General features: G+C 32.7%; 1 protein-coding gene and 1 long non-coding RNA gene across 2 annotated transcripts; both read left to right on the top strand.

The window, feature by feature from the left end:
- The first annotated feature begins 978 nt into the window (after window positions 1-978).
- Window positions 979-6,778, top strand: LOC146920865 (RNA-binding KH domain-containing protein). The gene is made up of 7 exons (XM_085714299.1): window positions 979-1,705; window positions 3,046-3,477; window positions 3,556-3,828; window positions 4,955-5,149; window positions 5,256-5,338; window positions 5,574-5,685; window positions 6,319-6,778. The coding sequence occupies exons 1-7, from the start codon at window positions 1,139-1,141 to the stop codon at window positions 6,460-6,462; spliced, it is 1,806 nt and encodes a 601-aa protein (XP_085570425.1). The 5' UTR covers window positions 979-1,138; the 3' UTR covers window positions 6,463-6,778.
- Window positions 6,779-12,080: 5,302 nt separating this feature from the next.
- Window positions 12,081-14,789, top strand: LOC146920864 (uncharacterized). Its single transcript, XR_015010740.1, has 3 exons — window positions 12,081-12,953; window positions 13,500-13,779; window positions 14,420-14,789. It is a non-coding gene; the product is annotated as an uncharacterized LOC146920864 (long non-coding RNA).
- The last annotated feature ends 7,559 nt before the right edge of the window (window positions 14,790-22,348 follow it).

The following is a 22,348-nucleotide window of genomic DNA, read 5'->3' as shown; positions in this document are numbered from 1 at the left end:
ATTGCTCAACAACAAGAATATGGCTTCATCGGCCCTTTGCTCTCGTTGTGGTCGTGAAGATGAGACTTTTCTTCATTGTGTTCGTGATTGTAATTTCTCTCGTATTATTTGAAACCATGTTGGATTCAATGATGCAATTTTTTTTGCAGATATGGGAGTGAGCCATTGGTTGAAGGAGGTCTCTTCGGGTCCCCAAGCCTTCGTTTTCACGGCCACAGTTTGGTGGGCAGCGTCACTGAAATCTTATGTGTCTTAATAATGAATACATTTGAGCTTGTTTGTTATACCAACTCCTTGCATTGTATAAACCTCCTCAAAGGTCTGTCTATGCGATAACATGTTTATGCTGTCTTGATCCAGGATGTGAAGGATCTGATTAGGCAAGGTAATGTAACTGTTTGCCACACTCTTAGAGAGTGTAATCAATGTGCAGATTTTATGGCCAAGCTTGGAGCAGGTTTGGATACTGAGCTGCTCTGCCATGTCTCTCCTTCAACTGATCTCTTAGACCTCCTCACGATGGACGCAGTTGGAATTCTCTATTCTAGAGATTAGTTCCTTCTTTTTTTCTTTCTTTTTTCTTGCTTCTGTTGTTTTTTCTTTTTCTTTTTCCTTGTAACAAAAAAAAAGACAACACATTTTAATTCTCATAAATTATATCAAACTAAAATTTAAATCGAAGATATGAGCTAAATAACACAATTTGTTGAAAATCATTTTCATAACCGTTATTTTATTATTATACTATTGTTATTAGGTATTTTTTTTTTTATAAAATTATTAGAGAAATGCTAACAAAGTTGATTTATTATTACAGCTTCCCACATTAACCAAAGCTGTTAATAACAGAACACAATTACACTGTTCTATTGGCTAGCAGACAAAATACAAACCTCAATTTCAAGCTTGTCAACAAATAAAGCCAAACACACAGAATAACACTAAAAAACAAAACCAATCCTTCACAATACCCTTTTCATTCCATTTCAACTTTCTCACTCTATTTCATTTTCATTCCCAAACAAATCTCCTTTTCACCATGAAAATTCCTTAAATCATCACAATCCATCAACGTTAACTTCAACAAAACGCAAAACCCATTTCAAAAGTCACAAACTTTTCACAATTCCGTTCAAAAATGCAAGACCCCACTTTCTCCGCCGCCGTTGAAACCACTGATCACCACCACCCACAACCACCACCACCACCGTCGTCGTTGAAAAGGAACAACCGAAAACGACCCGTTTTCAAACTTCTACCGGGTCAGATCGCGTTTCGTTTGGTCTGTCATTCGTCAACGGTTGGTGGTTTGATCGGAAGTTCAGGGTCAATCGTTTCTCAGCTCCGGCGAGAAACCGGATGCAAAATCCACTGCGAGGATGCGGTGGTTGGGACTGATGATAGGGTTATTTTGGTAATTGGGTCGATGTCGGATCGAAAAGGGATTGTTTTGGGTGATAGGGAAATGGAGGTTTCTAATGCACAAGAAGGTGTTGTTAGGGTTTTTGATAGGGTTTGGGGGCTTGAAAGTGAGAAAGGGGGAAATGGTGAAGTTTATGGGAAATTGTTGGCACATAGTTCTCAAATTGGTGCTATTGTTGGGAAAGGAGGGAAGAATATAAGTAATATTAGGAATAATAGTGGTTCTAATATTAGGGTTTGTCCTGCTCCACATTGTGCTGCTAAAGATGAGGAGTTAATTCTTGTGAGTTTTGCTTTTGCTTATTATTACTATTAATTAATTTGTATTTAAAACTTTTTTACACGGACATTTATCTAAATATTAGTAATTAGTTATTAGATTGGCGGTTCTCGGTTGTCTGGTTTGAACCGGACCGCACTCAAACCGGTTGAGCTACCCACCCAACCACTAGTAAATATTTAGAGATATTTTGTGGATAGCCTTAAAAATTTTGTATGAAAAAGGTTCACACGATGGAGGATCTAAATTAATCACTAATGACTTGTTAAATGAAATTAATTACTAATTAAATATTATTACTATTTGTTCTTATTAGGCACGGTAAATGCTATTGGATTTGACTCTAAGTTGAGCTCTTTGAATTAAGATAACTCAATCATTAATTAATGTTTTAATATAGAGTTTAAATCCACGTATGCGATTGTAAAATAGTTTTACACCGACATGAAATTCAATGTTAGGCCGTTATTTTTCAATGTCATTACCACCTAGGGACGGAGGCAGTCCCGTTGAGGTGGTTGAGCTTAAAAAAATGCAAATATACATCTATATATTTTGCATTTTGAAGCCCCTGATTTTATTTTTCCTCAAAGAAATCAAAAGTTTGAACCCTTTGGGCTAAGGTTTTGGATCCGCCACCGATACTATCGATTTCAAAATACATTCGTAAAAGTGGCTTGATCTGGCAAAATTGTGGATTTTAAATCATTTAATATATCTATGATTTGTTATACGGAGAATTTAATAGTAGTAATTTTTATATTTTTTTCCTCAATCGTTGGAATTCTTTCCTTTTGGTTAAGATTGAAAATTATTTGTTGAAAAATGTAGTATTCAATAAAATAACAAAGTTCCTTCAAAAAAAATAAAATAACAAAGTTAATTAAATGCCGCACATTTTATTGATTTTTCTTATAAAAGTCCTTAAGAAAGGAGATTGGTTATCATTTGTATTATTATTATTATTATGAGAAATTTGGGATAAGGATTCATTCATACTAAGTGGAATTCATGTCAAGTATTATGTTTTTATTAATGGTCAGTGAAATCATGATCTTGTTTTCTTCCTATATTTTGGCATGAAAATCATACCATGTGTATGTTATAAAAGTGAATTGGAACTTTAATTTTGGGATTGTAGGTCTGTGGGCCGTGTGATAAATTAGAATGAGGAAACTGGCAAGTAGACGACCAGATTAAATCTGATCTGTCATTTAACCGAATGTCTATACTGATTTAACTAAATATATTTTCAAGAACTGCGAAAATAACACCTTTCACTTATCATTGAACTGACTATTTAATATTCTTGTTCTTTATCTGGGAACTTGTTTGATTGACAGATAACTGGTGAAAGTTTGGCTGTAAAGAAAGCACTGATTTATGTATCTTATTGTCTTCAAGATTGTCCACCGATGGGCAAAGTATCTTTGAACACACCGCCAACTATTAAGTCGTCTGATAGGTCAACCTCTTACACACATGAGGATCTTTTTCCTCACCTTAATTCATGGTTACCTTCAATGGAAGGTTTATCTATAAACGATGCTTCAAAACAGACAACAAACGCTAACGGAAACTCTAGCATTGACTCAAAAGGTTCCGGACACGCAGTTGTTTTCAGACTACTTTGCTCTAACAACGTAGCTGGTAGTGTGATCGGCAAAAAAGGGTCTATAGTTAGAACTTTTGAAATCCAAACTGGTGCTTCTATTGTCTTTGCCCCTCCTTTAGGTCAGTATGAAGAGCGCATCGTCACTATTTCTGCTTTTGAGGTTAGTCATGTGATTTTGATACTCATTTTGATTTGCCATAATTTTCTATTATTGATCTAGATTTTTTTTTCCGTCCAGAACCTTGAATCAAGTAATTCTCCTGCACAAGATGCTGTTATTCTTGTCTTCACTAGAATTGCTGAAGATCACATTCGAAATGGATTTCAGCCAGCTACTGCTGTGGAATCACCTGTAACTGCAAGGCTTTTAATCACAACAAGCACGTTACATTTATTGACTGGTAATGAAGGTCAGGTGATTTCAGAATTGAGAGAAGTGAGTGGGGCTGATATTCAACTACTGCATGGAGAGCCAATTCCTAATGCTTCAGATAATGATGTGGTAGTCCAGGTACAATTATGTATCTTGTATAATTCAAGACAGCTACGCTTTTTTTTTTTTTTTTTTTTTTTTTTTTTTTTTTTTTAAGGTTCTCAAGAGTTTATATTTGTTACTTTACACTGAGCTTCTGTAATTGTTTAGATTTTGATTTTATTATCATATGCTGATATCCTTCATGATAAAAGGATAACTTTTGTTTGTTGCTTAATTTCCAATTTAAAGGTCTTTAATATGGAAAACAGTTAATTATACTTGGCTAGTAGAAGTGCTACCTAACTTACACAAATATATTTCAGGTCCTGTTTGGATAAACAGTTCAATCAAGTGTTTACAGATAAAACAGTTAATTTATTGACTTGTCAATTTGTTTTCAGCTTATTTGCATAACAAAAGATAAAATAAAGTCAAGCTTTTATATAAGCTATCCTGGAAAGCTTATGAAAATAAACCGAAAACAATTTATGTACATTTCATAAGCTGTTTGCATAGGCTTTCTCAAATAGACTCACAAGTGGTTATGTCGCTAGATAAGTCAATCCAAACAGATCCTCAATAAAATACTTAAAAGTAGAAAAAAGCTATTGTATCCAACATAAAGGTCCTCATTTGTTAGTTTCTGGAAGCTTCCGTCTAATGTTCGTGTACTTAGTTTATGGTATCTTTTCAATCCTTATTATATCTGCTTCTGTATTGCTGTAGAATTCTTCTTTTGCAGCCAGCTTAGTTAAGAATGTAAATGATAACAAATATCTTATTTTGTTGCACTGCATTAGTGCTTTTACTACTGAGGCATTCATGTGGTCAGAATAGATTGATAACTTGTTTTGATAAACAACTTAATAAGCATTTATATCATAAGTACTTATGTGTGAGTTATATTTATAACAAGATAAATAAAATAAAATCAAAATGTTTTCATATAAACTGTAAGCTGTTTTCATAAGTTATCTTGAAGAGCTTATGAAAATAAGTTGAAAACAACGTATGGACATGTCATAAGCTGTTTTCATAAGCTCTCTCTCCTAGACAATCTCAGAAGCGCTCATGCCAGTGGCTGAGTTTCTTGTCAGGGCTCCGACAATCTTTTCTTACTGTTTGCTAGTCATGTTTATACATAGAGAGATATTTCATGCAGATCACTGGTGGATACAGATGCGTAGAAAATGCTCTACGTAAAATCACTTCTATAATTAGGGATAATCCTTTGCCCAATGAGGTGCTTGCTGAAGCAAGAATCAAACCAAGTTTTCCTTTAAATAAAGATACTGTTAGGAGTAAGTTCATTACCCGCAAAAAACCTTCTTTTCCTTTTGCGAGGTTTCTACCACAGGTATTCTTCACCTTCTTTATTTTAACCATCTTTTGATATTCTATTACATCTCTTGTTTTCCAAGGGTTTTTAGTACAAGATTGTTAAGAATCTTGTATATTTGCAGAATGCAGGGGTGTATCAAGCTAAAAAGGTCACAGAAACTGGGGAATCAAATACGAATTTAATTGAGAATGTGGAACCTGGCAGGTCAGTATAATCCAGCTGGGAGTATGCGCCATTGCTGTGATTCTTTCTCCCTTTCCCTTAGTAAAATCTTAGATTCCTATAATCATTAGATGTAGAAGCCAATGGCATAATAAATATTCACTACAAATACATAAAATAATATATTGCTGGATAAACAAATAACTCAATCTGTGAAGACATCTTCCTGCTTCTGATCCTTTTTCAACCTTTCTGTTTTGGTAAAATCTTTCGGCAGAGGAAACATTGTTGCCACTGTGACAAACACTACTGTGGAGATTATAGTCTCAGAGCATGTCTTTGGTTCTGTTTATGGTGAAGATGGCGGCAATTTAGATCGAATTAGACAGGTGTGCGATTATTTATTCCCTTAGAAAGATGTTATGAATTATTTAATTTGCCGTGACTCGTGGTTGGGCTGTGTTAAACTTTCTTCTGAGTATTTGGAGTGATTTGAATCATTTGATCATTGTGGTTTTTGGAGTGCTAATGATTTTAATTAAGGTCGGAAAAAAAAGGTATATCTCATCTGAGTATGAAACTTGCATTTCATGTTGTTACATTTGTTGGTACTGTAACTTCAAAAAATTTAGGGAATTTTGGCATTGTTTGCACTATGTGAAATTTATTGGCCATTATCAAAGTTTAGACTTTGGTATCAAGAGCTTTCATTTTAACCCTTTTTATATTTAAACTGTTTAATAAAAAAATGCAGATGCAGATATAATACTAATACAAATGAAAGGTGAAAATCTTAATATACATATTATTTTTAGATTGTATTTATTGTATTTGGGATTATGGTGTCCACGAGGGCTGAGTTTCAATCTCCTTAAGGACGGTTGCAAAATGTTTATTGGTGTCATTTTAATTATTAAAATAGTCTCGTTTTCTCAATTTTTTTTTATTTGTATAAGGATTATGGAAATAGTATATCTATTGAAGATGATATTAATATGTTCTAATGTTGTTTCTGGGACCAGATTTCAGGTGCAGATGTTACTGTATTTGATCCCAGCAGCACCGGTACAAGTGGAGGGAAGGTTGTGATATCTGGAACACCTGATCAAACATTTGCAGCTCAGAGTTTGCTTCAAGCTTTCATTCAAACTGCACAAGCAAGCTGATGGATGGATGGCAAGCTGCATTTCATTTCATTTTAAAGTTCTTCCTTCAAAACAGGAGGAGGTGCCATTAGTGGTTGGTGTACATATCACACGTCTTGACAAGTCACCTTCAACTTGTGAATAATATTATCATTATAGACTGACTTTGTCACTTCAAATGATATGATGGTTACCTCCTGTAGACTAACACACATTTTGTTAGATTTCGGTTTCTGACGTTTTATTAACTGTCTCTCTTGAAAGGGCCGTGGAAGCTCCTGTTATACCGTTTATTGGTACCATCATTTTGCTCCTAGACTTATTTTTAAAAGTTCATCATTTTCCTTTGCTTTTTTAGCTAGTGATATTTATGTTCATATTATTGGAGATTTAGAGTCAGATTTTATAGAGTATGAGAAAATCGGATTCTAGTTCACGCTCGATGTGAAGGCGGGTATTAGAGTTTTATTTTGAATCTTTTGGGTTGATATATTTGTTGGGTACTGCAAATCCCCAATATTTATGGAATTTTGGCAGTTTGCACTATGTGAATTTGATTGGTCATTATCAAAGCTTAGCTTTGACATCCAGAACTTCCATTTCAGTCCTTTAAAAGTTTAACAATATCTTTGTTATTGAAAGTGAAACTTCCTCTCTCTCTAGTGGGGTATACTTAATAATTAGAGAATCCAAAAGGGTCTTTAGCAAATGTTTTCGTAACCTCCATTGTCGTTATTGAACTTTGGATATTGTTACTTGGGCGTTTGTTTGCTAAAAAAAAATAGATCTCGTTCTTGTTTTCGGAAGAGCTTCTTATTTACTTATTTGCACCATGTTATGCATTCTTGTAAGCGCCTCCATGATTTGACGGTATGATTCATCTATAAGTTGATCAATTTCTCTAACCGATTCAGGTACAAGAGAAAGACAGTTCCAACATTAAATGAAGTTTATTGATATGAAATGGTTTGAAAATAAATAGGAGAAAATGATTTAGTTTTGATTTGTAGGTTTTGAAAATTGGTGAGATATGATTCATAGCGGAGATCCTGATCCGCTTTGAATTCGTGAAACGTAGAAGTTAGTGCTGTGATTGAAAGTACAAATGATAAGAAATAGAAATTAACAGTAATAATTATTCTAATCAGAGAAAGGACATATGTCTCATAAGAAAAAGAGAAAGACTAGAATTTTTGTTTAATAGCTTGCTTAAATCATTCATTCACAATTTACAACTTTAAATATAACTAATAGGATATTTCTCAATTTGTTTTGTTTGAGAGGAGAATATTTGAAAGACAAATGTTACACCGAAACACAAATATATAAAGGAATACATCTTTTTGGGTTGTATTTTTTCTTTTCAATTTAACTCTTTCATTTACCCTATTTTATTATTATTGTGAATTGTTCATATTTTAATGAAACTTAACTGATTTTTTAATTGGTGATAATAGTAGTAGTAGTAATAATAATGATGATGATGATGATAAGGTTTCATTTTTTTTATAGAATAGTGTATAATAAAATGTCGTGTGGATCACTCTTCACAAACAATTTTTTTTAATAAATAAGAAAATTTATTAATAGTCATCAAACTCAACATCATTAGATGACACATTTCGGGTTAGTAGACATTTTTTTTTTTGAAGAAGCTAAAATGGAATTTATTAAAATCACAATGAGTCCTGACCAGCACAAGAGGTGCTAGGCCAGAAGTCGTAAAATAGCAACATACAAATGATAGATGGGGAGCACCCAATTGTAAACTCATAGACCCGTGCATCTAAGACAATCTGAAAAACCCACAGGAAACATCACCTAACAAAGGACTATCATCGAAAACACAGTAAAAGGAACACCAAATTCGAAGACATTTAACCTCAGATTCATCATGCAAGAGATGTGGAGTTAATATTGAGTCACTTCTTTACACCTTTAGAGATTGCTCTCTCTCATTGGCGATCTGGGATGCCTTGTTGTTCAACAAAGATTCAAATTTCAATTCTCAAGATTTCAATTGGTGGTTCAAACATTATGCCCTTGCTTCTAATGGTAATATCTTCATTATAACATGTTGGGTCTTATGGAAGGCACAAAATCAGAAGGTTTTTAATGGAAATGATTGGGTAAATTGGGTTTGTCTTAGCCATATTTATTCTCTTCATTCAGATGTGGTGGTGCACCTTTCTAATGATGCAACTCAGAAGCCCATTAGACAGGTTAAATTGATTCCTCCTTTGGATAATATTATCAAAGTTAATGTTGACGGTAGTTCTCTTTCTAATCCTGGGAGATCAGGTTTTGGAGGTCTTATTAGAAACAATAATGGTGATTGGTTGCTAGGTTTTTTTTGGATTTTGTGGTATTACTTCTTGCTTGGCGGCTGAATTGTATGCCATTTTTCATGGCCTTCGTATTGCGTATGATGCGGGCCACATGAACATTATTCTTGAATCAGATTCTAGGATGACTCTTGATTTAATCATGTCAGATGTCGAATCTCATCATCCTCATGCTCCTCTGATTAGTCAGATTGTCCAACTGCAACATCGAGACTGGATTGTTCATTTTCATCATACCCTCCGTCAAGGTAACGAGTGTGCGGATTGGTTTGCTAAGCAAGGTGCTTCTTCTTCGGATGCTCTAAAGTCTTGGATTTTTTGCCCTCCTCAACTGCATCGTTCCCTTCTAGATGATGCTCTTGGAGTTGTTCGCTTGAGATTGTAGTTTGTTTTTGTTTTTATCATTTCTTCATGATCAAAAAAATTAGATGACATTCTTCCCACTTTCTATAAAGGGTTGGAACCCAATCATGCACTGGAGTAATATGAAAAGAAGGTACATCAAAGTTATTACACAACAAAATGTTAACTAAGATAACACCAAAGAAGGTGTTTCGGACGTGACACATGTCTGTGTTCGACAACAATGGCAGAGCCAGAAAAAAATGTTCGGGTGGACCACTAAAATTAATTATAAGATATAAACACAAATTAAATTTGTAATAAGCATTAAGTACGAAGTTGAAATGACGGAGTTTGACTAAAAAGTTAGGGTGGATACCTAAATAATTACATATTTAACAACTACTATAAATTATGAAACTTTTTTTGTACATTACAACTGTTATGAGAATTTTAAGTTGACAGGACAATATGTGGGAGATTTGAAACCTATGCAAATTCGAAGATCTATAAGCCTTTGCTAACATGGCAAGTATAAGCATCACAACATTCACGTATGCCACTTTTGAAACCACAAAAAACTATAAACGTTGAAAAATTGTTTAAAGTCTTGCAAAATAGACCTATAATTGAATTTATTTAAATTTTTTGGGTGGGCCACTACACCACTTTGTAGGAATTTGGATCAGCTGAAACCTAAAACCGACACAAAATTGTATAAATCTTGCAAAATAAACCTATGGTCGTTAATTTTTTAATTTTTTAGGATGCACCGTGGCCTACCCTATCCAATGAAAGGCTCCGCCACTGTCCGACAATGACACACATGTAAATATATTAAATTATCTTTATTTTTTTTCTTCTAATTATTACCCGTGTCAACGTGCCATTGAATCGGTCAACTTTTTTTTTTTTGACAAAGTTTTACTCCTTGTTTGGCTAGTGCATCTACTGATTAATTGGTTCCTAATTAACATGAATGAACAAAACTGTTCAGAACTAATAGAATATATCTCAATTTGTTATAGACGAATATCATGGGAATGACTCCTTGACCTTAAACCCAGACAAATGCACTCTAGCCTCCAATTAAATAATCGGTTCTTAATATAGCTTAAGGTTTTTATTCCAACAATTCAAACATATATATCATATCATCCATTTATCTGGAGACTGGAGGTAATCCACTTTGAAGTGTCATGCAAAGAAAGGTGAAGTGCTCGTGGATGGAAGATGAGAGATAACAAAAGACACATATTGAAAATAACTTTAGGAGAGAGCAAAAATGATAATAAGGGAGTTGGTGTGCCGCTTCGTGATATAACATGACAGTTCTGAAAATAAAACAATGCTTTGATATTGGTCGTGATTTATCGTTGACAAAATAAAACAATGCTTTGATAAACTACAAGAAAATATACATTTCACAGCAGGGATTTCACATCAAGGGACAAAATAGCTGAAGGGAAAGCTAGTACGGTGGCATTTTTGAAATTTTATTGAAGTTAGATTTATCCTTCACATCAGCGGACCCAAGTAGCTGAGGGGAAAACTAAATAACCAATAACATTTCCCATCAGTGGATTTTTGAAGTGAGGCGAAAACAAAAGCGGTGGCAATTTCGCAATTTTTGCCAAACTTCTCTTAACCAATAAAAAAACACGCTTCATTATTTTATTTTTTTTAGGGAAGAAAACACGCTTCTTGTAGATCTCAAATCACCCTTCATCCTTCAGATCCCCTTTCTCTTAAACCTTCACGATTCAAATCCTTCACGTTAAAACCCATCTTTTTCTAATAATCACACTCATTGAAGCCATCGTTCTCAACGTTTCACTCAATCGTGTTGTTGTTTTCACTCAATCGATGCCGTTCTCGCCGTTGTTCTCACTGTCTCGCCGTTTCTTGCCATGGTTCTCTCTGTCACTGAAAGCAAAGCTCTTCTCCGGTAAGTTTTCAAAAAGTGAATGGGTTTTCATACTGTGATTTCTTGTTAACCCTAATTTTTATGAATTTTTCAGGTTATGAAAATATGGGTTTTCTGTTGTTATCTCGTTTTCGTTCACAGTGCACTTTCTCTCTCCTCCATTGTTTTCCTTCAACCACCGCACCGGTAGGTCAATTTCCATAACAATCATGACCATCATGACTCCTGCTCTCATTGACGTAACCTCACTCTTCCTTCTCTACTCTCGTTTTTCAAATTTTGATTTTCATTTTTTCAATTTCTTGTTAATGCATATTTTTGTTTAATGCCTCTTTCAATTTTGTATAAATGTTGTGTTTGAAGTTGAAATTGAGTGTTGTGTGGTTAGAACTAGCAGTGATGAGGTTTTCGTTTTGGGATTGTTATTTTGATTTTGTTTAGTTAAATTATCGTTCAATTTTGTTGCATTTCGTTTTTGATTTTGGGGATTTTATTAGGGATTGTGTGTTTAGTCGATCAAAAGTAGTGTGATGGTGATTTTGTTTATGTTTTGGTAATTTTTTTATTTTTTTGGTTTTTTTAGTAACAACAGCAGGAAGATGAAGATATGCTTGTGCCGCACGTGATTCCACATACGGATTTGGCTGAGAACAATAATCATCAACCAATGGATGGTATATATTGTCCATTGTTTCTTCACTTTTTTGTTACTTTATTTATTGTTTTTTTAGATGATTTAAGGAAATTGATAGAGTTAAGTTAGATGGTTTAAGTTAATTGATGTTAGAGTTAAGGAAAATGCTTCATGCATTGATGTTAGAGTCAAGGAACTAAGTGATATAAACTAGTGTTGGTGTTACTAAGTTTGTCCTCTTTTCCTTTTCGAGAGAAAAAGTAAATAACACCTTTGATTTATAAAGCACTGACACGTGGACATGGGTAAATAATCTGAGAAAATGGTATAATTGAATGCAACTAGTACATGTGTTGTTGTTGGACACTGGACACACTTTCATCATGGAGTGCCAGTGCTACATAGGGCTTGATTTGTTTGAGAACATAACCAATTTCTTTTTTAATTTCAAAGTGATACTGCCTACTTAGTATTCACTCTGTTTTCATTTTTCAATGATTGGTGGAAAAAAATAAAGAAAAACTATGTGAAGTATTTGAAAGTAGTAAACAAAGTGGCATTTTTATAGTTAAAAGTGACACTAGAAAAAAAAAATACTTTTTCCCCTTCAAATCCAATGGGAATTTACTTATTGATGTTTTGCATTTTGATAATGTATGCATGTTTTCAATTTCTTTGTTTTTACGTTAGATTTCTCTCTTTTTTTTTTTTTTGTGAATTTTGCTTTGTTGATTATGTGCCCTTTTTAATTGGCTCACTGTTGTAACATTTTCCCCATTTTTCTTTCAATGCTTTTCTTCCCAACATATTGATAGAGGGAGCTAACCATTAAATTATTGTAATCATTCATTGTATATTACGTTTTCATGTATATATTGTTATTTATTTTTCTAACTTAGGTTGTATCCATGTTCTGTCTTTTGTAGATGTATAGTATATAACTAGCCAAATGGAATTCAGCAGTAGTGGAGGTCTTTATTCTGTTGATATCTCGTGTCTCTGCTGGGTCTTGAATGCATGATTTTTTAGTTAATTATTAAAGTCTATCTAGAAACCATTGAAATGATATCAGTTACCACTCTTATTTTAGTCTTATCCCCCCTTTGTTTTTTGTTTGCATTTTGTTATTTTAACATTGAAAGCGTGAAGAAAATTCCTTATGTCCTTCGACTTGCTTTCTTTGCTGGTATTGGTGGCCTTCTCTTTGGGTATGACACTGGTCAGAGATGATTTCAAAGAAGTGGATAGAAAGAGATGGCTTCAGGTACTTACTCTTTATTTCCATTATTATCATAAGAAACAAATGTTTTTTTTCTTTGCCTCATTGAAATAATCTCCATTACTACCTCCGTCCCTAATTATAGGACCCTTTTGCTAAAATCACGGGAATTAAGAAATTGGATATTTATATTAAAGTTGTGTGTAATTACTATTGTTTTTACAATTTTATCCTTAAGAGAGAGAATTAGTTTATGTTTTCCATATGCTATTTATTGGTGATTGAAGAAAAAGATGTATAATAAATAGGGGCATGTATGTAAAGAAATAATTAATGTAGTTGGAAATAGCAAAGGGGTCTTACAAAAAGGGACACAAAAAATTCTCAAAAGGGTCTTATAATTAGGGACGGAGGTAGTACTATATAAGAAACATACAATTTTTGTTTAAATAATTATGAATGGGCTTTAAATAATTTATTTATTTTTTTAATGACAATTTTAGGATGTTACAATATTTTTTTGTTTAATAGTGACTTACTGTACTACTTACTATGACCAATATTTGCTGAGAGACACAATATTTACTGCAGTTGGTGGATGGATTAACGATCGCTTCGGAAGGAAAAAAGCAATCTTAATTGCAGACACTCTCTTTTTTATTGGTTCTGCAATAATGGCCGGTGCAATGAGTCCACATCTATTCTCATTCTCGGTTGTGTTTTTGTTGGTCTTGATGTTGGAATGGCTTCTCTGTTATACATCTCAGAAGCTTCTCCAACTAGAGTAAGAGGTGCCTTAGTTAGTCTCAATGGATTTCTCATCATCGGGGGACAGTTTCTCTCCTACCTCATCAACTCGGCCTTCCCAAAAGTGAGCAACTTTGTTTCACCAATTCAACATATTTTTTCTGTTTTCGTTCATGTTATGAAATGTGAGGTGTTTAGCCTATTGATCATGCTCTAGTACTTAATATCGTTAGTCGTAAATTGTTGTATACACTTTATAGGGGTTAGTCTAATGGTTGTAAACTATAGAATTTGGTTGTGATTGATTTAATGTTTAGCCTATTGATCATGCTCTAGTACTTAATATCGTTAGTCGTAAATTGTTGTATACACTTTATAGGGGTTAGTCTAATGGTTGTAAACTATAGAATTTGGTTGTGATTGATTTAAAGATGAAGTGAGGTGCTAGGCGTTAGTGCTTAGTCTTCAGGCATGGCATTCAATAAGAAAAACTTCAATCGATTAAAGCAATACATATAACATTGTCCATTATATATATATATATATATATATATATATATATATATATATATATAATGGACAATGTTAATGAGTTCTATTAGATATATAGTCAAGACTGTGTGAGTGTACGCGCGTGCACATACACAGTTAGACTATAAGTATGCTATATGCGCACGAGAGAAATGTTGACCATTAACCATATATAGTCAACATTAAAAACTTTTATTAGTGAGACAACCTTACTCATATTATTTCATGTTTAGATTCAACGGAAAGATTTACTTCTCCTTCTCACATGAAAATTACTCTCACTTACGGTGAAGGATGCGATGTCAAACAAAAGCTTTTCATTGTTCAGCTGGATGGGAAGACTATTAAACTTCAAATTGTAAGTTAGTAAGTCAGTGTGATTTAAATACTGAACAACTTGGTTTTTGGTTATGTTATTTTTAGGCTATTTTGTACATGTTTGAATATGTGATCACTCTTGGTTTTAATTTTAAGTTACTAAGTTGATTTTTAGGCTATTTTGTACATGTTTGTACAACTTGTAAATTTATTTTATTTGAACCAGACTGTGAGAAAAGGCTTTGATAGTTGTTTATATGTATTGAATATTCATCTGTTTGTTAATGTCATGCAGTCAAAAAATTGGAATAAATATATATTTTTTTAAATGTTAGATCTCACATCAGTTGAGCCTCTTGCTGATGGGAAAAATGATTTTTTTATTTCGAAAATATAGATTTCACATCGGTGGTTTCATTATTGCCGATGTGAAAATCCTTATATTCAGTTCTTGGCGACATATATCACATCAGTGCTAAAATTCACGATGTCGAAAATCGTAATTCACATCGGGCAACTAGCCGATGTGAAAAGGGGTGGACATACAACCTCACCTTTAGTTACATCGGTTGGGACCCGATGTGAAAAGTCAAATTCCACTGATGTGAAATGTCATTTCTGTAGTAATATATCTCAATTTGTTATAGACGAATATCATGGGAATGACTCCTTGACCTTAAACCCAGACAAATGCACTCTAGCCTCCAATTAAATAATCGGTTCTTAATATAGCTTAAGGTTTTTATTCCAACAATTCAAACATATATATCATATCATCCATTTATCTGGAGACTGGAGGTAATCCACTTTGAAGTGTCATGCAAAGAAAGGTGAAGTGCTCGTGGATGGAAGATGAGAGATAACAAAAGACACAAATTGAAAATAACTTTAGGAGAGAGCAAAAATGATAATAAGGGAGTTGGTGTGCCGCTTCGTGATATAACATGACAGTTTTGAAAATAAAACAATGCTTTGATAAACTATGAAAAGCCTCGGCTTCGTATATAAAAACTATTGGTCGTGATTTATCGTTGAAAATCAAAATTTAATAAAAATTATTGTTCGTGTTTTACATGCATTAGCGTAATAAAAAGAGAAATGATATTCATACAACTATTTTGTAACAATTTTTATACAATTCAATCTCATACGTACTTTTTCTTTAACAAAGCAAAATGAAATATATATTAACAGCTAAATAGGAGTCCCTCCAGCAGAAGGTGTACCAGAGAGACTACATAAAGTTTACAAAATTACAAACGAAACAAAAGCAGCATCAACCAATGCCCAAACAATCTGTTGAACAAGTTATCCTTAGTCGATAATCAGTTGCACAAAAGGCGCCAAGCACAAATAGACACATTCAACGGAACCTGTTTATACCAAACGTTGTCCAAGACCGTATCCAAGTGATGATCCTTCTGATGAGTGAGCAACTGATAGGCACCACAAACAGTGTAACTAGTACCTTGATTGGGAAGCCACTTCCATTCATCCAGAGTATTAACTTGTAAAATGACATCAAGTAAAATAGTCGTACACTCACCCACCATATTCTCTTCCCATGCAAATAATTGACGGCGTCATTTCCAAGCTTCTCCCCCTTCCTCCTAACGTAACGAAAACATCTCAACCCCCGACTTCGCTTTATAATCAGACAAAAGGTAAAGACGACCAAATCTCTCACACAAAGGCAGCTCCTCCAACCACCTATCCGCCCAAAAAAGAGTATTAACACTATTATCCACCTTCCTCCTCACATTATCCGCAAACCACCTATCCCCCTCTCCCCCATCCCATCACGGATGCGCCCCACCTCCCTCCACCAGGAAGAACAAGCACGTCCTACCTACAGCATCCCCCCCCCCCCCCCCCCCCCCCCCCCCCCGACACACCATATACCGGACCGCCAAGACCTTAAACCACAAACCCCCGTTATCAACTAACAACCTCCAACACCATTTATCTAACAAAGCAGTATTGAAATCTTTCACTGCCGAACCCCCAAATCACCATACTCCTTATTCATAAAAATTGTCTCCCAAGTGACCCAAGAAATTTTCCTATGATCCTCACACCCACCCCGAAAATTATTAAAAAAAGATTCAACAGAGGAGATGATACATGAGGGAGCTTTGAAGAAGGAAAGAACATAGACAAGTTGAGAAGATAGGACAGACTTTAGGAGGATTAAGCGGCCACCAAACGATAAAGTGTGACTCTTCATTGAGACAATCTATATTTAATATTTAATTCTTGCCACAACCGGATCCCAAAAAGACAACCGACGAGCGTCACCACCAATCTAGATTTTTATCATACTCACACCTTCTTACTCCATTTCTTCTTTTTTATTTCTCTATTATTTTTAACCAATGAAAAGAGAAAGAAAGAACGTTGTCACAAAATTTTTTTTGTCAAATAACTAAGTGGCTAGAATTCACCTTACAATGAATAAGTCACAAAATAATTATACAAATATCTTTTTTTTTTAAATAGTTGTACAAATATTTTTTTTAAAAAAGTTATACAAATATTATTACTCATGAAATATGACTAACAAAAGCAATATACTATCTGATAAAAAAAATGCAATATGCTATATTCATTGATTTACTGCAGACCAATTCTTCGATACCTTAGACTTTGGTTGGTAAATGAAGGCTACGTAGTATCAAGTCAGTAAAATCTAATTGGGTAATGAAATGTTGAAAAATTTGGTATAAATAATAATTTCATATTGTCGTGATGACTCATGTACGTTCATTCTACGATATTCTAGGGAAATGGACTTTTTTCGTATTTTTTCTAATAATTTAATTAACTTGAAAATAGGGCTTAATAGCACTTTTGGCCCCCTATGTTTGCCAAAATTGCGATTAAGGCCCTCTATCTTTGAAAACTACAAAACCGCCCCTTATGTTTCGGTTTCGTTGCACTTTTGGCCCCCATGGTCAATTTTGACCTGGTCCACGCTGACATGGCATCCACATCACTTATGTGGGGGGCCAAAATCGCAACTTTTGCAAACATAGGGGGCCAAAAGTGCTATTAAGAATATTTTTTATTTTTTTAATTCATTTTCTTTTTTTTTTTTTCATTTTTTTGTTTTGAAAAAATTTAAAAAAAGAGGGAAAATTAATAAAAATCGAAAACAATGAAAAAAATACTGAAATTTTTTTAAAAAAATAGTAAAAATTAAAAAGAATGAAAACAAAAATCTGGAAAAAAATTTCGCATTTTTTTATTTTGAAAAAATTAAAAAAAAAACAGGGAAAATTAATAAAAATCGAAAATAATGTAAAAAATACTGAAAAAATTTAAAAAAATTGGAAAAATTAATGAGAATGAAAACAAAAATCTGGAAAAAAAAATTTCGCATCACATGTGTGTATATACATACCACATCATTAAATCATTTTAATAATAAAAAACATTAAAAACTGAAAATCTTTTAAAAATAACAAAAAATCAGATTATCTTTTTAAAAAATAAAAGTTTAGATTTTTTTTGCGAAATAAAAAACTGGAAAATATTTCAAATTTTAAAAATCTAGATATATATTTTTTAAAATCCAATTACAATATGAAAATTAAATTTTAAAAATCATATAATCTGAAGAAAAAAAAATCAATTTTAGTTCAAAAGAGATTGGAAGAGAAACTTGTGGTACTCACTTTTTAAATTTTAATGTCTCCTAAATAAGACACTTTTTAAAATTTTACACGCATTAATAATTCTTTTTACAAAAATATTCCTATGTAATTCAAGCTTCACAGATTTTTTTCCTAAATTTTTAATTAAACTAAAATCAATTTTTTTCTTCAGATGATATGATTTTTAAAATTTAATTTTTCTATTATAATTGGATTTTAAAAAAATATATATCCAGATTTCCAGTTTTTTATTTCGCAAAAAAATCTAAACTTTTTTATTTGGAAAATTAAATTCCAGTATTTTTAAATATCTTCTATATTTTGTAAAAAATCCAAACTTTTTTCTAATTTTTTAAATTTCGAAAAAAAATCTAAATATCTTTTCTGCTTTTTTCTTTTATTTTTCAAAAAAAATAATCCGATTTTTTGTTATTTTTAAAATTTTAAAAAAATAAATCTTTTATTTTGTAAAAAGATAATAGGATTTTTTGTTATTTTTAAAAGATTTTCAATTTTTAATGATTTTTATTATTAAAATGATTTAATGATGTGGCATGTATATACACACATGTGATGCGAATTTTTTTTTTCCAGATTTTTGTTTTCATTCTTATTAATTTTTTCAATTTTTTTTAAAATTTTTTCAGTATTTTCGATTTTTATTAATTTTCCCTCTTTCTTTATTTTTTCAAAACAAAAAAATGAAAAAAATGCGAAATTTTTTTTCCATATTTTTTTTTCATTTTTCCAATTTTTTTTTAAATTTTTTCATTATTTTCGATTTTTATTAATTTTCCCTCTTTTTTTAAATTTTTTCAAAACAAAAAAATGAAAAAAAAAGGTAAAATGAATTAAAAAAATAAAAAATATTCTTAATAGCACTTTTGGCCCCCTATGTTTGCAAAAGTTGCGATTTTGGCCCCCCACATAAGTGATGTGGATGCCATGTCAGCGTGGACCAGGTCAAAATTGACCATGGGGGCCAAAAGTGCAACGAAACCGAAACATAAGGGGCGGTTTTGTAGTTTTCAAAGATAGGGGGCCGAAATCGCAATTTTGGCAAACATAGGGGGCCAAATATTTTTTTAAATAGTTGTACAAATATTTTTTTTAAAAAAGTTATACAAATATTATTACTCATGAAATATGACTAATAAAAGCAATATACTATCTGATAAAAAAAATGCAATATGCTATATTCATTGATTTACTGCAGACCAATTCTTCGATACCTTAGACTTTGGTTGGTAAATGAAGGCTACGTAGTATCAAGTCAGTAAAATCTAATTGGGTAATGAAATGTTGAAAAATTTGGTATAAATAATAATTTCATATTGTCGTGATGACTCATGTACGTTCATTCTACGATATTCTAGGGAAATGGACTTTTTTCGTATTTTTTCTAATAATTTAATTAACTTGAAAATAGTGGACTCTTCTTTAAAGAAAACTTGAAGAAGTGATTGATTAATGCAGGGAATATATTCCACAAAACTCGTTATCATACTCTCCTAGACTAGACCCGCTTTCATGATATTGACAAGTAAGGGTGAGAGCATCCACAATGTAGACACCCATTTTTGGGTTCTTAAATAGATCTCACGTATACACATCACTCATTTATAATTTTTTTAATAGTAGTACCTAATAAGCACTCGATCACTCCAACCTAAATCTCACACAAAGTTCTTGAATGGGACCCACTAATCAACTATCAATAACTTTATATCATTATATTTCAATTTTTTAATATTAAAAGAGTGCGGGTCCCGCTTAAAATTGGGGGTCTTAAGTAAGACTCCGGGTCTTATAAGACCCTGAAAAATATTCTCCTCATTGGGGGTACCTAATAGGTACCGGGTCTTAAATAGTTAAGACCCTCCCAATGAAGATGGTCTGAGAACACGAATAGGTTCAAGTTTTTAAAAAAGTTTATTAATTTAAATAGGTGACTTATAGGAAAGTCTATTAGATGCATCAGACCGACTCATGGGTGTGTCTATATATATGTGTGTGAGGTCAAATTCCATTTTTACTCTTTTTAGTTTGACAGAATTATCAAATTAGTCCTTTAAGTTTCAAAAGTTTCAAATATGTTCTTTTACTTGATAAACTATTTCACCGTTACCCCTGTTGTCAGTTAATTATTAATCGATGTTGATGTAGCCGTTAAGTTGTTGACTTGGATCAAAACGTTGTCTTTTAAAAGCTCCAGGGTGTCAAAACATTATGTTTAATGGTCACAAATATCATTCTAACACTATAAATGTCGTTTAATAGTGCTAGAAAGGCGTTTGTTGTTGTAAATAGCTGCCTTTCTAGCACTATAAATGATCATTTGTGACCATTAAACATAGCATTTTGACACCATGAAGCTTTTAAAAGGCAGCATTTTGATCCAAGTCAACAACTTACGGCTACATCAGCATCAGTTAAACGGATACTGACAGCATGGGTAACGGTGAAATAGTTTATCAACTAAAATGACCTATTTGAAACTTTTGAAACTTAAAGGACTAACTAGGGAATTCTGTTAAACTAAAAGGACCTAATTGAAACTTTCGAAACTTAAAGTACTAACTTAGAAATTATGAAAAACTAAAAGGACCAAAAGTGGTATTTGGCCAAAAATAGATGTGCAAGCTCTACAAAATTTTATAGGATATACATGCTTTACAAAATGCTATTGACTTTTTTTTTGTCTTTCTTTTGATCTAGAAAATTTTATTGACTTATTAGCCTTTTAAAAAAATATATGTTTGTTGTCCCAGAAGTCCTAGCTCAACTGAGAAAAATGTCGAAATTGTTAGGCTGAACGTCACGACCGGGTTCGAACCCCGATACCTCCACTTTGTGTGTGAGTTTTATGATGGCTTTGCCATCTCATCTATCCACCAAAAAAAATTGAAAATATGTTTTGCTAGCCTTTTTATAAATAGGTTAAATGTTATATTTAAAATTGTTAGTACAAATTAGGTTTTTAGACATGCTAATTGGCTAGGCGGAACTTTTAAAAATGTCAGGTCAGACTTAAAGTAAAACCTTTAATAGATTAATTGATCAAACTTATACTTTAGTTTTTTCAACTAGGTTTGGCCTATTTAAGCAAAGTCCGGCTCAGTCTGCCCTATTCCTACCCTTATTGACAACAATCAAATGTTATTTTCTTTATGAGTAGACAAGAATCACAACTTAAATTGGATTTGGAAACTCAAGGTATTTTCTAATATCCAATTTTATGCGGCAGATTTAGCTATGTTTTGTAGGCCGTCATATTTCGAGTCCGAACGCAGTTGAAAAAAAAAATACTATCTTCGATCATATTTATAAGAAAAAAATATTTTTTAGGTTTATTCAATTCCTAATGTATTTGGTCAATATAGAGATCAAATACATTATGTGTTCAATGAACCTAAAAAATACCTTTTTACTTGTAAATATGACGGGAGAGAATATAGTTGAACAATATCTTTAGTTAAATTAAACTCTTAACAAATGGGTGTAAACTTTTTAACATCAATTAATAATTATTATAGTATATATAAGTTAAAATATAAATATTTGTATTATAAAATTTTAGTGTATGTTCAAAAAATTATCCAGAACTGTTTTTTTAGAGGAAAACCATCTGGAACTTAAATTATTATATAATTTAGACATAAAATCCTTAGATAACTTTTTTTTTAAGGAAAATCCTTAGATAACTTAGTTTTTTTTTTTTGAGGGAAAACACACTTATAGCATTTCATTGCTAATAAGAGTTTCAATACAATTGAGTATTTCAAAATAAACGGCGGGACTAGCTAAAGACATGACCTCTCTTGCAAGAGCATGAGCAACCACGTTGGCTTGTCGCCTAACAAACTCCACCATAGAGTTAGAAAAGAAAGTACTGAACAAAGAACGACAAAAGGAAATAATGTAGCCAAATTCGGACAAGTCGTTCCTGGTAGAAATGAAAGCATCAGCTGTCAACTTAGAGTCTGTTTCAAAATCCACATTGTCAAACTGCATATCGCTCAACCATTGCAACGCGGAGTGCAGCCCTAAAGCTTCACCCACATCCACCGGAACATTACAAGGGCATGTCATAGTCTTAGCCAGAACAAACGTACCTTCTGCGTCGCGAACACAAATGCCAATACCTGTTCGGTTGACCTGCGAAGAGAAGGCCGCGTCGATATTACA

This window comes from Medicago sativa, chromosome 5, assembly GCF_051527215.1.
Source record: "Medicago sativa cultivar Bolivia chromosome 5, Bolivia_mono, whole genome shotgun sequence".
NCBI classification, from domain to species: Eukaryota; Viridiplantae; Streptophyta; class Magnoliopsida; order Fabales; family Fabaceae; genus Medicago; species Medicago sativa.
The sequence above is the reverse complement of the archived record's forward strand: the minus strand, read 5'-3'. Positions and strand labels throughout refer to the sequence as shown.

Coding starts and splice junctions, on each gene's coding strand:
- LOC146920865 (XM_085714299.1), top strand. CDS start 1,139: ATGCAAGACCCCACTTTCTCCGCCGCCGTTGAAACCACTGATCACCAC. Junction 1,706..3,045: donor AAGATGAGGAGTTAATTCTT/GTGAGTTTTGCT, acceptor TTTGATTGACAG/ATAACTGGTGAAAGTTTGGC. Junction 5,150..5,255: donor TTGCGAGGTTTCTACCACAG/GTATTCTTCACC, acceptor GTATATTTGCAG/AATGCAGGGGTGTATCAAGC.